Source organism: Natrix helvetica, assembly GCF_964273705.1.
Source record: "Natrix helvetica genome assembly, chromosome: Z".
Lineage (NCBI taxonomy): Eukaryota > Metazoa > Chordata > Lepidosauria > Squamata > Natricidae > Natrix > Natrix helvetica.
In genome coordinates this window covers 76615160-76629226 of record NC_138554.1, presented here as the reverse complement: position 1 = coordinate 76629226, position 14067 = coordinate 76615160, and the positions used below count along the sequence as shown (strand labels likewise).

Sequence of the window (14067 nt, the reverse complement as noted above, 5' to 3'; positions counted from 1 at the left end):
TTGGTGGATGATCTCTGGAGGGCCAGAGATGGGGGTTGCTCCTCCATCCTGGTCCTATTAGATCTTTCGGCTGCTTTTGATACCATCGACCATGGTATCCTATTGCGCCGTCTAGAGGCGTTGAGGGTGAGGGGTACTGTTTTGCGGTGGTTCTCCTACCTCTCTGGCCGAGCGCAATGTGTGCTGACGGGGGGGCAGAGGTCGACCCTGAGGCCGCTCACTTGTGGGGTGCCGCAGGGGTCGGTCCTCTCGCCTCTCCTGTTCAACACATATATGAAGCCGCTTGGTGAGATCATTCATGGTTTTGGGGTCGAGTACCATCTGTACACTGACGATACTCAGCTGTACATATCTACCCCGAACCACCCCAACGAGGCCGTCGAAATGATGTCCCGGTGCCTGGAGGCCATACGGGTCTGGATGGGCAGTAACAGACTCAAACTCAACCCCTCCAAGACGGAGTGGCTGTGGTTACCGGTGCCCCGGTTCAACCAGTGGGTTCCATCACTGGCCATCGGGGGCGAACAGCTGGCCCCTGTGGAGCGGGCACGCAATTTGGGCATCCTCCTGGATGCCCGGCTGTCAGTGGATGACCATGTGATGGCCGTGGCAAGGGGGACGTTCCAGCAGGTTCGCCTGGTGCGCCAATTGCGCCCCCTATTGGACCGGAGCGCCCTGCACACAGTCACCCATGCGCTAGTGACGTCCCGACTGGACTATTGCAATGCTCTCTATATGGGGCCTCCCTTGAGATGCGCCCGAAGGCTGCAGTTGGTCCAGAACGCGGCCGCGCGGGCAGTTATGGGAGGTACTAGATACTCCCATGTAACACCTCTCCTGCGCGGGCTGCACTGGCTACCTGTGGCTTTTCGGGTGCGTTTCAAGGTGTTGACTATCATCTTTAAAGCGCTCCATGGCACAGGACCTAGCTACCTGCGGGATTGCATCCTGCCCCATACATCCCTGCGGCCGATTCGCTCTCACAGGGAGGGACTCCTCCGGGTGCCATCCACTAGGCAGTGCCAGCGGGCGACGCCCAGGAGTAGGGCCTTCTCTGTGATGGGCCTGACCCTCTGGAATGACCTCCCCCCCGATATTAGAATAACGACCGATCTCCGCTCCTTCCGTAAGAAACTTAAGAACCACCTGTTCAACTTAGCTGGCCTGGCCTAACTGTAGTTTTTGTGTCCCTCTAGCCGTATTTTAAATTTTTAGGGGTAGAATTTTTATGTTGTTTTAATTTTTAACTATACTGTACAGCCTATCACTTAATCTGTTTTATGGGTATTTAAAAATATTTAAGTTTTGTATATTGTTTTATTTGTGGTCTGTACACCGCCCCGAGTCCCTTTGAGGAGAGGGGGCGGTCTATAAATGTAATAAAATTAAAATTAAAATTATATTCCGTATAAAATTGTTTATCTTTGGTTACAAAACTTTTGTGCATCCTGTCCATAGTCCACACTTACAATTTATATAAAATCTCATATTATCAATCTAGTATATACTTATACATTATTATCATTGTTAATCATTTATTTGACTATAGCTATTTTTTTTTTGAAAAAATATTTTATTGGTTTTTACAAATATTTTGGGGGAAAGGGTACATAAGTATGGAGAAAAATTTTGACAGCTATATCATACGGAAGATGGTGCTCCCCCAGGATCCTACATCTCTCTCTTATTTTTGTATATATCAAAGTATCATTATTACATACATATTAGCAGTTAAAGTTTACCTTAAATTCTTTAACATCTTCAATCATTTGCTTTATATCACTTCTAACCCTTTCATTATATCAACAATTGCAATGTAATTTTAATTCACTTCTGTGACCTGAGCCTCATTGCTGCCTCCTCTCCCCTGTCTGCTGGCAGAGCCATGGCCCGTCCCCCTTCCATATCTTGCGTACTGTCTCTTGTTCCGTCTAGAAGAGTCTTATGTTTTTCCATGAAGGCTTCCGCCTCCACCACTGTATTAATTCTCACTCTACCACCCTCCCAGAAAATCAACATTTTGATTCTGGTATTAGCCATCTAAACCAGATATTTTTTTCATACAATGTTTTAGCTAAAGAGGAAAATTTCTTCCTCTTATCTCTTACTTTCTTTGGTATCTGTTTTAAAATGGTTATTTCTTTATCCTTATATCTTCCCCCCTTTGAACCCTTAGAATCTCATCTCTTTTAGTCTTTCTAAAAAATTTAACATGAACTTCCCTTGGAGCGTTGTGTGTTCTAGCATATGCTGAATTAATTCTATATGTCAGGTCAATATCCCACCCTAGCTGTTGTTTATCTCTTTTAATATAGTCTGCTAACATTGTTATCATAGTCTCCCTCAAATCTTCACCCTCCGTTTCAGGTATATTTTGAAATCTAAGAAAGAAAGACATCCTTTCAAATTCCATTTTTTCCATGTAGTTTTCAATTCCAACATTTTCTTTTTTGTAGTGCCTTCACCTCTTCTCTCATCCCCACAGCACTTTCCTCCAGGACATCTATCTTCTGTCTATTTTGCGAAGTTTGTTGTTGGTTTTCTCTGAGTTGTTCATTTAAGTCTGCCAGCTGCTTTTTAATTTCGTCCTGTCCCTTTATAATCGTTTGGAACATTTGTTGAAACATTTCTTGAGACTGCTGTTCCCCCTCAGAAGCTTTAGGTTGTAAAAAGGAGGATAATTGTGTTTGTTGGGGAACAGGGCTTGAGACAGAAGATGTTGGGGTCGAAGCCAGTTTAGGGGGGAGGGGCTTCTTAGCAGGCATTACGAAACTCCGAGAAAATATAAGTCTAGACAAAAAGATGGCGACCATAGAAACGCACTGGCAGGCGAGATCCACCGGCAGGCAAATTCCAATGTGGGATATTAATCTTTCAATACAGCTCCATGCCAGTTGAGATCAATTTTTTCCAGTCCAAGGAAGATTATACAAAGAGATGCCTCTAGAATTCACTGGGGTATAATAATTCCAACCCAGAAAATTTTTCAAAAGAGACAGTTCATTTGTAAAGGCAGTAGAAAAGGGGGAAGAAACGCCATTTTGGCTCAGCCCCCCCAGAGGATCAAAAAGTTTCCATGCATAGTTTATAAAGTCAGCTCACATTCTTTCTTTCGCAATTGTTCTAAAAAGTCATTGTCCCATTGCTTGAAAGAAGTGAATATCAAAAGAGTTTTTTTCCAATTCTCTCTCTCTCCTCCGAGAGTGGGATTGTGTAAAGCCGCTTTTCCAAGAGGCGGGGGGGGGGGAAACCCCTCTCCAATCTTAACACTTTTCCAAGATTGAAGAATCGTAGGAAAGCTGCTAATCCTTATTTACTTATTTGTTCAGAAGAAAAAAAAAGACCCCGGGGGAACTCCCCTCTCACCGCATTTCAGCTGTTGCCTTCACGTGTAACGTTTCTTCCGATCTCCTCAGGACAAAGGCGCGCGCGCGCACCCCCTACACCTCCCGGCACCTAGGGCAATGCTGGCAGCCCCCTGTGGCCGCCGCCGCTCCAGGGGGCTCCAGCAAGCAGCCCCTTTGGCAGGACGCCCCTACAAGGCACCCTGTGCTCCCCCCTAGATCAGGGGGAGCCCACCAGGACGGCGAACGGCGGACGACATGTCCGTCGTCCTCCGAAACTGGAAGTAGAATCTATTTGACTATAACTATTATTACTTCATTTTATGCGTAATATTCTAAATTTAAATAGATTTTTATTATAGCATTTCATTACATCATCCTGTATCCATCCAATAGTAGTGCAATCTTTTATCTCTTGTCATTTGTAGTATTTATACTCTAATTGCTTTCTTGGTAGATCTTATATGGACTTCTCTTGGCAACTTGTTTTTCCCTGCATATCTTGTAAAGACTTGAAACCCCTCGTCTGTTCCTTCCATCAACGACTCTTTGGTTATCACCGATGCTTCTGTCAGAATTTCTATCATTACTTCTGCCAAATTTTCTCCCTTCTTCTATATTCTGGAATCTGAGGTAAAATTCTGATCTGTTGATCTCCTATTCCAATATTCCACTCTTTTTCAACCACACTCAAACTGCTGTCAATATCTCCAATTTTCTTCTCTGTTCATTTTTTTCTTCAATTTTGAAATCTGTCCTCATATTTCATCATCCTTTGGTGGATATTCTCAATGTTTTCATCTGTTTTTCCTGTTCTTTGTTCCTCTTTTCAATGTTCTCTGTTCTTGTATTTTTTGAATTTCTTGCATAATCATCTGCAATGTCACTTCCTTTTCTCTTTTGTGCTGCAACATCATCTGTATTGATCTTTTCCTCCAGATAGTAAACACTGCCACTATATAGAATCCAAGGCGCTTTTATTTTCCAAACAAGTTCACTGCAATCTTCTTTCTTTCAACTCCAAGCTTTCTTTTCACTCCAGTCCAGCTACTGATAGTACCCCGGAGGAGCACCTGTATAAACAATCGGTGCTCATCCTGCTATCATTTTCATTAAACAAGCTTAGAGTCCTTGAAATGCAGCACCAGCTCTTACTTTGCATAAGATTATCAAATGATCAAAGAAAGAAAAGAAAAACAATGTTTCCAAGCCTCTAAGTGACGTGTTACTTCTTTTCCTCTACTTTTACTTCCCTCTTTATATTCCAAACTTAAGGAAAAAAAGAATAAAAAAATGCAATAGAAAAAAGAAAAAGAAAGTCTTAAACAATAAATATTAAAAAAAGAAAAATAGAAGAAAAAAAATCAGTTTAAAAATAAGAGATGTTTGTAAAAATTCCAGCAATAAAAGGATTAAAGAAAAATAACACACTAAGTTTGACCCAGGCTTAATCTCGCCACTTGACCTCTTCTGTCTTCAATTTTAACTTTACTTTTTTTTTTATTGAAAAAGTTTTATACAAACAAATTTTCCCCCTTTTAACCTCCCCACCATACAATGTAAATCTCATACAGATACTATGCCCCCTCCCCTCCCCCCAACCCCCAAAAAATTCTCATTCAAATATTATACTAAATACTTTACCCCCTCCCCTCCCCCGTCTTAAAATAGATTACTCATTCACATATTGTACCCCCTCACCTCCCAACAAACATAATATAAGTTTCTCTTAAAGTAACAATAGCCCATTAATCCCATCTTCTAAGTTAATTAAACATATATAAATCCTAATATAAATTTCTCCTAAAATAACAATATTTCATTAATCCCATCTTCTAGTTTAATTAATTATGCATATATATTACCCCACCCTCCACCCTAACCCACCCCCACTTCCCACTCAACCCCCCCCCTGACTTCCGCTATACACCACTCTAACAATTCCAAGCATCCCATGTATTATTTACTCTAATCATCTATCAGTCTAAACATTCTTACCTAAAGGCTACATAATACGTCCTAGTCTGGTATTTATTCTGTATGTAATCAATCCATTTTACCCATTCCTGTGTATAATTCTCCTGCTTCTGAGCTTTTAAGAAAGCTGAAATTTTTGCCATTTCGGCGAACCCCACCACCTTCTGAATCCATTGATCAATTGTCGGTAAAAAATCTTTTTTCCAATGTTGCGCGATCAGCAACCTAGCTGCTGTGACCATATACAAGACCAATTTTGTTTCCCCTTTAGTAAAGTCCTTAGTTATACCCAATAAAAACATTTGCGGAGTAAATTGTATTCTTTTCTTATATACATTTTGCATAACCCACCATATTTTTATCCAAAAAGCTTTAACCTTGTTGCAAGTCCACCATACATGAAAAAAGGTAGCATCTAGGCACCCGCATCTCCAACATTTTGGTTGAACATTTGGGTACATGCATGATAATTTTTTAGGATCTAAATACCATCTGTAAAACATTTTATAAAAGTTCTCCCTTAAATTCTGTGACTGTGTAAATTTAACATTCTGAACCCATATTTTTTCCCACGTTTCCAACATGACCACTTCACCAAAATTCTGAGCCCATTTAATCATACAATCCTTAACCAGTTCACTTTCTGAATCTCTTTCTAACAGTACATTATATATTCTTTTAACTTGTTTTGGGCCAGTCTCTTTTATCTGCTTGATCAGTTCCACTTCTTTATCCATAAAACCGACCCTACGATCTTCTTCCCATCTCTTCTGTAGCTGTATGTAATGTAACCAATTTAAAATAATTCCTTCTTCCAAGAGTTGTTCCAAAGTTTTTAACTTCCATTCGTCCCCATCAGCAATAAGCACATCTTTATATAAACAACCCCCGAGTGACTTAATATTCATAATCCCCATGGTGTCTGCAAGATCCAACCAAAGCGGTATTTTATAATCCCAATTGGGCCGGTGCTTCTTCCATATTCTCACCAAGGCACTTCGGAGAACATGATTGTTAAACACTTTATCCACCCTATCTTCATAAAAAAGATATGCATGCCATCCCAGAACAAGATCATGGCCTTCTATATTCAGCAAATCCATTTTTGTTTTCCCAAACCAATCTGCTACATGCGTTAGTACCGCAGCTTCATAGTACAATCGAAGGTTTGGGAGTCTTAAGGCCGCCTCTTTCACGAGTATCTTGCATAATCTTCATCTTTACTCTCGGTTTTTTCTCCTTCCAAACAAATTTATTTAATGTTGTTTGCCAATTTAACAAAGTTTTATCTGATAATTTTAACTTTACTTTTGATCTTTTCGTATGTTTTCTTTAATAACAAAAATTATCTCACCAATTCGACACACTTTCTCTCCAGCTTTCCTTCCATTCTGGAACTGTCCCAACTTTCAGCAGCTTTAATGGCTGCATCTCTGTCGCCGGAAAAAAGGGCTTCTCCTGGATCTACCAAGGACTTTGAGATGTCCCTGAGATCAGCAGGATGTGCCCTTCTCTATCACCGTCTCTGCGACGGTTTAGGTCCAAAAGGACTGTCCAACGGCAGAGACATCGACAGTGATCTTGGAGCTTCAAGATCACATGTCGTACCATTGCGATGTCACCCCGCCTCTCAACTTCAGTGCTTTCTGAGTACATATAAATATTCTGTAAATTCATTCATAAAATGTGTTAACTTTGAACTATAATAATTGACCTTGCTGTTATTTTATTTGGATGGATGTCTACATAGGAACATCATGTTCTTAAAATAGATTCAGTGATGTCATTCTAAATTTAACATTTATGAACCAAATTAACATCTCTGTTCAGAGGAATGGAATGTAAACTCTGGAATTTCTTTTTCTGGGAAAATGGTTGAGCTACTCTGGTTAAATATTAGTTGTTTGCATTTCCATGATAAGCACAAAGTAAGTAGTATAAGATAGTATGTCAGCCCTTCTTCCATTGCTTTGTGGCTCCAAAAGGGTAATGGAGGAATTCTTTTCTCTTTGAGTAGCATAAATAACAGCCAAAAGGAAAAAGGATGGCTGAATTTGTTTCCCTACTTATACTTCATTCTATCTCTATCTCTTATCCTATATCATCTCTACCCCACCCCATCCCATCCTATTCTATCTTACCCTATCCTACCTTATCCATCCTGCCTTTATTATTTATTTGCATGTACAAAATTCCTGGTCATCTATAACAATTAAGTAAAGTGTTAAAATGGAATAGTTAAGCAGGCAATTTTTAAAAATAATTTTATTTATAGTTTTTTCTTTAACATCTATAGGTGCTTGGTGAACAAAGTTTCATATGGGTCAATATGTTTTACACACAGTAATAATAATAGTAATATTTTTTTAGATAGACATAATCATAATCTTTCAACTTCCAATATTTGTGTATCACATAGTAGTTATGATGTATTCTATTCTATATCAGTATGAATAATTCTGTTTTCTTAATTTCCAACTTCTTTTTTCTACCTCTTAATAAAATAGCCACCCTGTTAGGTAGTATTCTATACCTTTCCATCATCTCTTGCCCTTGTTAGAATTTCAACTCATTGATTTTTTGGTAAATCTTTTACGTTGCTCCCTTGGGATCTTGTAGCTCCTTACATCACATTTATTTAACCTTAATATTTCATCAGCCACAACATTTATCTCTTGTTGTTGAATCTCTAGAGTATCCATCCATGATTCTTTCATCATTTTAAGAGAACTTTCTATTTATTCTCTTCTATAATTTGAGGTCTTAGAGTGTAATCTGTCTGTTCCGTTTTAAGTGTTATTGCTATCTCTTCCATATCTTTCTCCGTTTGTGTAATTTTTGGCTTTATCTCTTCTATTATTTTCTCAGCTCCTTCTGATTTCTCCTCTATTTTCTAAATTTTTTGTTCATCTTTTATTATCATTTGCTGGTTTTTTTTCTTTTTTTAGTCTCACATCTTTAAACATTTATCCTACATCAATTCCATCATCTCCCCATGATTCCTTGTCATATCTTCCCGAATTCATTGAAACATCAATAATATTCCTTTATAAACCATGTCAGTTTTCTCCAGTTGAAACATATTATACTCATTTAATGAGTTAATAGTAATTCAGTATTCCACCGATTCCAATATCCCAATTGCCCCAAAACACCAGAAACACCAATGTTTAATAGTCCTGAAATTATTCCTCAAAATTCTCTAAATTTATAGGCTTGGAGGTTTCCACTTTATACCCTCTAAATTTCCCAAATTTTAAAGTATTGTTTAATTTTTCTTCTTTCCTTTTCACCTCACAGAGTGTTCTATCAAATAGTCTTAAATAATCCAAATTGGCCCACCAAATTTCCCCAAATGTCTTTAACGCAGAGTCAAATGTTGAATTTCAAAGATGCTTCTTGTTAGTTTGTAATCCACCTTGCCTTAGACATCTTCAAAAGACTCGTTCAGCACTTCCAAGCTGCTAGAACACCAGTAAACATGGAACCAAAATAAAAAGGCCTTCCAGGTGTTGTTTGCCTTTCATTATTTTCTTTATTCTCTTTATTTTTCTTATATTATCACTCATTGTCAAGATCATTTCCCAGTGTGTTCTAGTATAATATATTCTTTCACCAGTAGGTGAAAGGACTCAAGATTCCAACATTAAACAGCTGTCATAAAAGAATGGGGGGTGGAGATTTCTTTTTACAATTTCTTCCAATAATCAAACACTGTTATTCACAATTTAAGTCATTTTACATAGTACAGTTCCAGTCCATGCTTTCCATTTTTTAAAGCTTCAGAATCAAATGTTTGTTTCATTTTTGGGCATATTTTTTATCCATGTATTTAATAGACACTTCTTAGTTTTGGAGAATCTTTTTTTTAATGCTTTCATTTGGGTTTAAGTCTCTAGTATAGAAATTGAAACTACTCTCATCCAGTTTCAATCTTATTTCCACAAACTGCTTCAGTTCATAATCTTCTTGTCCTGGTTGTCAGAGCTTCACTCTTGCCAAAATGACCGTTGTCTCTGCTGCCAATCTGGAGGGTTTTTTGGGATCAAATTTAGATTTCCTTGTGATCTACAAAGTTTCCCTCCTTTCTTCACCATCCCCTAAGGGTAGCTTTGGCTTCATAGGGTCTTCTGGCAGATAGGTATCAGCTGGATTTTGTGAAGCTCCATGGAGTTCCACTATCCCATATCCGTATTACTGCGATGCCAACCAGTGAACCCAAGCGGACCATCTTTAAAGGGTTATTATAAATAAGGTGGGGTTGTATTTGTTTATTCTATTCTACATTTCTTTTAGTAATATATTTTATCTATTCTGTATAAATGGATAAATGGGGGGGGGGTTTAAATTGTTATATCGAAGCTGAGAAATTATACTTTTTTATTACAAAAATTATACCATATCTCATTGCTCCAAATGTTTTGTTACAGACATATTTTACTATTTCTTTTTAGTTTATTATTTGAGAGTACAATAGCCTCACAAAATTTGATTCTTACTTGCAAAAATATAGTCTTGACATTTCTAGGAAGTATCCTTATTTATACATTTATTTCACATATATTAGTGTAACCTATAAGAATGTTTCTTAAAAGAAGAAAAATAGTGAAGACGAATATGAACATAACATCTTTCCCAAACTCCTTATATATGTTATAGTGTCTGGGACTGCCATAAATACACTGATTGGAAATCACAACAGCATCTTACATATTTATCAAGACATGACTCTAAAATGGGCAACTCAGCTTCCTCATATTCCTGTGTCAGCACGACTGGGGAAATTACTGTAAGTAGTCTTAGCATAATTTTAGTTTAGAATTGTGTGTCAGTATGTGTATTTCCTAGAATAAAATTTGACTTTAATTTAATTGTCCTTGATTGGCTTGTTGTTGTCAGCTGTGCGCCTTGTTTAAATGAATTATAATAGAGAAAGCTTATACCATAATAAATTTGCTACGATTTGAATTATACATCTCATGCATAATTAATGTATAACTGAATTTCTTTCAGTTTAATTAATTTATTGAATCGATTTTATTACAATGTATGTTTTAGTGTTGTGAATAATACTATAACCATAACATCTTTTTGTTCTATTCTATTCTATTTTGTTATATTTTATTTTATTCTATTCTATTTTCAAGGAGTTAAAAGTGCTACATATTCCATTCCTTTTTCTGATAATTTTCATATAGCAATAATTCTGGAGGCTGTTAGGATTTAAAGTAATGAGCCCATATGAGCTTCCATAGCTGAGGATGGAGTTGAACATATATGTCTCCAATCACTCCAACACCTTAGTGTTAACCTACATTGTTGACCAAATATTGCTGCATGTTTTGGAAAATATGTTTTTTATTAGTTATCTAGCTGAGCATTTCAGTGCCCACACTCATATAACACTCTTTTAGAATAGATTCATTTTATTATCATCATGGAAAAGTAATTGTTATCTAGTTTTTGATGTACTGAATATAGTCTACATTTGGTTTTATGTATTTACAGTTTTATTTAAAGTACAGCATGGATGGAAGAACTTTGAAAAAGTATATTCTTGGTTGAAAAATATTAACTTAAAATATCTAATTAAGGAACAATGTATAGTTATATCGATCACTTGACTTCTTTTTTTCCCTACTGTGAATTCATTGTGAGTTGTCTATTTTTTATAATGGTCCTCCCCCCCCCAAGTTTTATTTCTTTTATTTATATTCCATTTCCACCAAACAGTTTGATATCTGGGTTTAAACAATCAAAATCCATATATTTGTTGTACTATTCATCATAATACTATTCATAATATAATTATATATCAATACTGTTAGGGTGTGAATTCCGCCCTGAATTAAGGAGGTGTGAATCTTGGCATCCCTTGTAGCATACTTTTGAAATAAGCGAAAATAAACCCGAAGCAAGATCTAATAAAAATATTTTTAATATAAAAGAAAATAAAAATCCAAAACTTGCTAACTGAATTAATTACATTTTGGCAAAGCTATGTGCCTGCATCCTTCGGCAGGCGAATAGAAGATCAGAAGAGAAAGTTAAGAAGGAATATGAAGGAGCATGCGCACTAAATCATTTGCAGATAAGAACTGTGACCTGCGCAGTAAATCTCAGCACAGCTAGCAAACCAATTATCACAGTGACACCCCTTCTTTTGCTAGTTGGGCTGATGTCATCAAAACATCAAATAAGGCACATCTTCTTTCGCAGATACTCGTGTTGAGCTGCTGGAAGCGGTTTGTTGAGCATGTCAGCAATTTGATCATGTGTAGATACATATTGCAATTTAACACAATCTTGTTTAACTAATTGCTTTGTGTTTTGATAACGAATGTCAATATGTCTGGACCTAGAACCTATGAAATGTGACTCAGAAATATAAACCACCGATTCATTATCTTCCATCACAGTGATTGGTCAAATCGGACGTGTCCAGATATCTGTGATCAAAGCATCAAACCACGTTAGAGAATTACATGCATCTGAAACACAAGCATATTCAGCTTCAGTAGATGAACAAGAAACAAAATTCTGTTTTCTCACTTCCCAGTAAACAGGACATCAATTCAGGAACATCATGTAACCTGAAGTACTTTTGCGTGATTTCTTATCACTTGCCCAATCAGAATCTGCATAACAACATAATTCTGCATAATCACTATGTGTTGGTTCTAGCAATAACTTCATGTGTTTAGTGTGTTTCAAGTATTTCAATAACTTCTTAACGCATGTCCAATGAAATAGTTTTGCCTACGTGTCGTGATAAGAGATTAACACTAAGTGCAATGTTGGGTCTGGTCCAACTACTAATGAACAATAGTGACCCAATGACTGAACGATAAAGTGTTTGATCTTCGAACTCAGGACTTGGTTCATGTGTTAAGTTGTGAAAGACTAAACCCCTTCTGTGTTTTGTCAATCTGAACACCTAAATAAGTGCTAATATGACCTAAAGGTTTCAATGTGAAGTATCTCTGCAAACTTTTAGCAAAAATCTCACTCATTTTCTTATTTGGACCAATATAAACAATATCATCAACATAAACAAGAATTCTCTCATATGCATTGTTAGATCTTTTTGTGAACACGCATTCATCAGTTTCAGACTTAATAAAGTCCATTGAATTTAGTTTGTCAGTAAGACATAAGTACCGCATTAAACCTGACTGTTTCAGACCATAAAGACTTTTGTTCAGGAACCAGGTATCCCCTTCTTGCTGTCAGAATCCTGGAGGTCCTCTCACGTAGATCTCTTCATCTAGGTCAGCATGTAGATAAGCCGTGTCCACATCAAACTGGAAAACTTCTAAACCAAGAATAGTTGCAGTGGTTAAAGCAATTTTTACAATCTCAGTTCTGACTGTTGGTGAGTAGGTGTTTGTGTAGTCCTCAGGATAACGTTGAGTGAAACCCTGGGCTACAAATCTGGCTTTGTACAATGACTCACCATTCGGTTTCTTCTTGATTCTGTAGACCCATCGAGTTCCAATGACTTTTTTGTTTGCTGGAGGTTTTGCAGGTGTAAATACATTAAGTTTCTTTTAACTGTCCATTTCATCCTGCATTGCTTCATACCATTTCTCTTGCTCTGAATCAGGAAGCTGCTTGATTTGTGTGAATGTATCAGAAGGAAGTGTATTCTAGGAGACAACGCATCATGGTTTGTAGAACCCCTTGTCTTCATTCTGCGACTCCGTTATGAGCCGGTGTGTATGGAGCGGATGTCTGATGAAGAATTCCATTCGTACGCATCCAGTCCTGGAAACTCTGAGACATGAATTCTGCACCACGGTCACTTTGGATTCTGGCGATGCGAACTTGATATTGGGTAGAAACAAGTGCTGCAAAGTCTTTAAAGATCTGAAAGGTCTCAGATTTCTCTCTTATAGGATATACAAATCCATATCTAGAATGATTATCAACAATTGTTAGAAAATACTTTCTACCACCAATTGTTGGTGGAAAAGGACCTACTATGTCAGTGTGTACCAAATCAAAAATGTGTGTTGACAGGCGTGTAGCGTGTTTGGGAATGGATGCTGCTTTGGATTTGGCTTTCCTGCAAACTGCACAATCCAAAAACACCTTACACCCCTTTAGATCCAAACCTTTTGCGAACTCTGGCATTTTTCTAAGAACACGGAAACTGGCGTGCCCCAATCTTCTATGCCACTTGTGGATACACCTGGAATGCAAAGGTTTACCAGTTAGTGAATTTTCAAAATTAACAGTTTCATGAGGAGCCTCAGGCTTGCTCTGAGCAACCTGCTTCCTTATTTTCTGTTTGTTGGCTTTAGGAGCCTTTGGAGTAGCAACAGGATCTCTCACTGGAGCAACTCTCTCTGGACCTGTGTTCTCCCTTTTTGGAGTTTGCATACTTGCCTGTGCTTGCGGTTTAGGCTTTGGATTTAAGTAATAAACACCACCAATTAGCATGGTTTCAGCAACAATATCTCCATCTTTAACTATGTAACTTGCTTTCTCGAGGTGGTGAATCTGGAACTTTAAACACTCTAGACAAATGACTTTGACTAAGCAAATTACTGGTTGCTGAAGGTATGTAATAAACATCAGGGATGTGTGTATCGAGCTCTTCAACGTAAACAGTTCCTTTTCCCATGACCTTACAAGGGTGGTTGGAGAAGGAATATAATTCCCGAAGATCAGGTTCAGGCTCGTGCATCTCTGTGAAAAGTTCCTTTCTGTAGGTAACGTGTAAAGCTGCGCCACTGTCCAA

At 37.7% G+C, this 14067-nt stretch overlaps 1 protein-coding gene across 1 annotated transcript in view; it reads left to right on the top strand.

Moving 5' to 3' along the window:
* The window catches only part of BBS9 (Bardet-Biedl syndrome 9), a 377930-nt gene that overhangs the window by 66666 nt on the left and 297197 nt on the right, over positions 1–14067 (top strand). The window contains exon 9 of the mRNA XM_081970652.1: positions 9981–10110. Within this exon, the coding sequence (XP_081826778.1) occupies positions 9981–10110 (130 nt within the window). The remainder of the gene's footprint in view (positions 1–9980; positions 10111–14067) is intronic.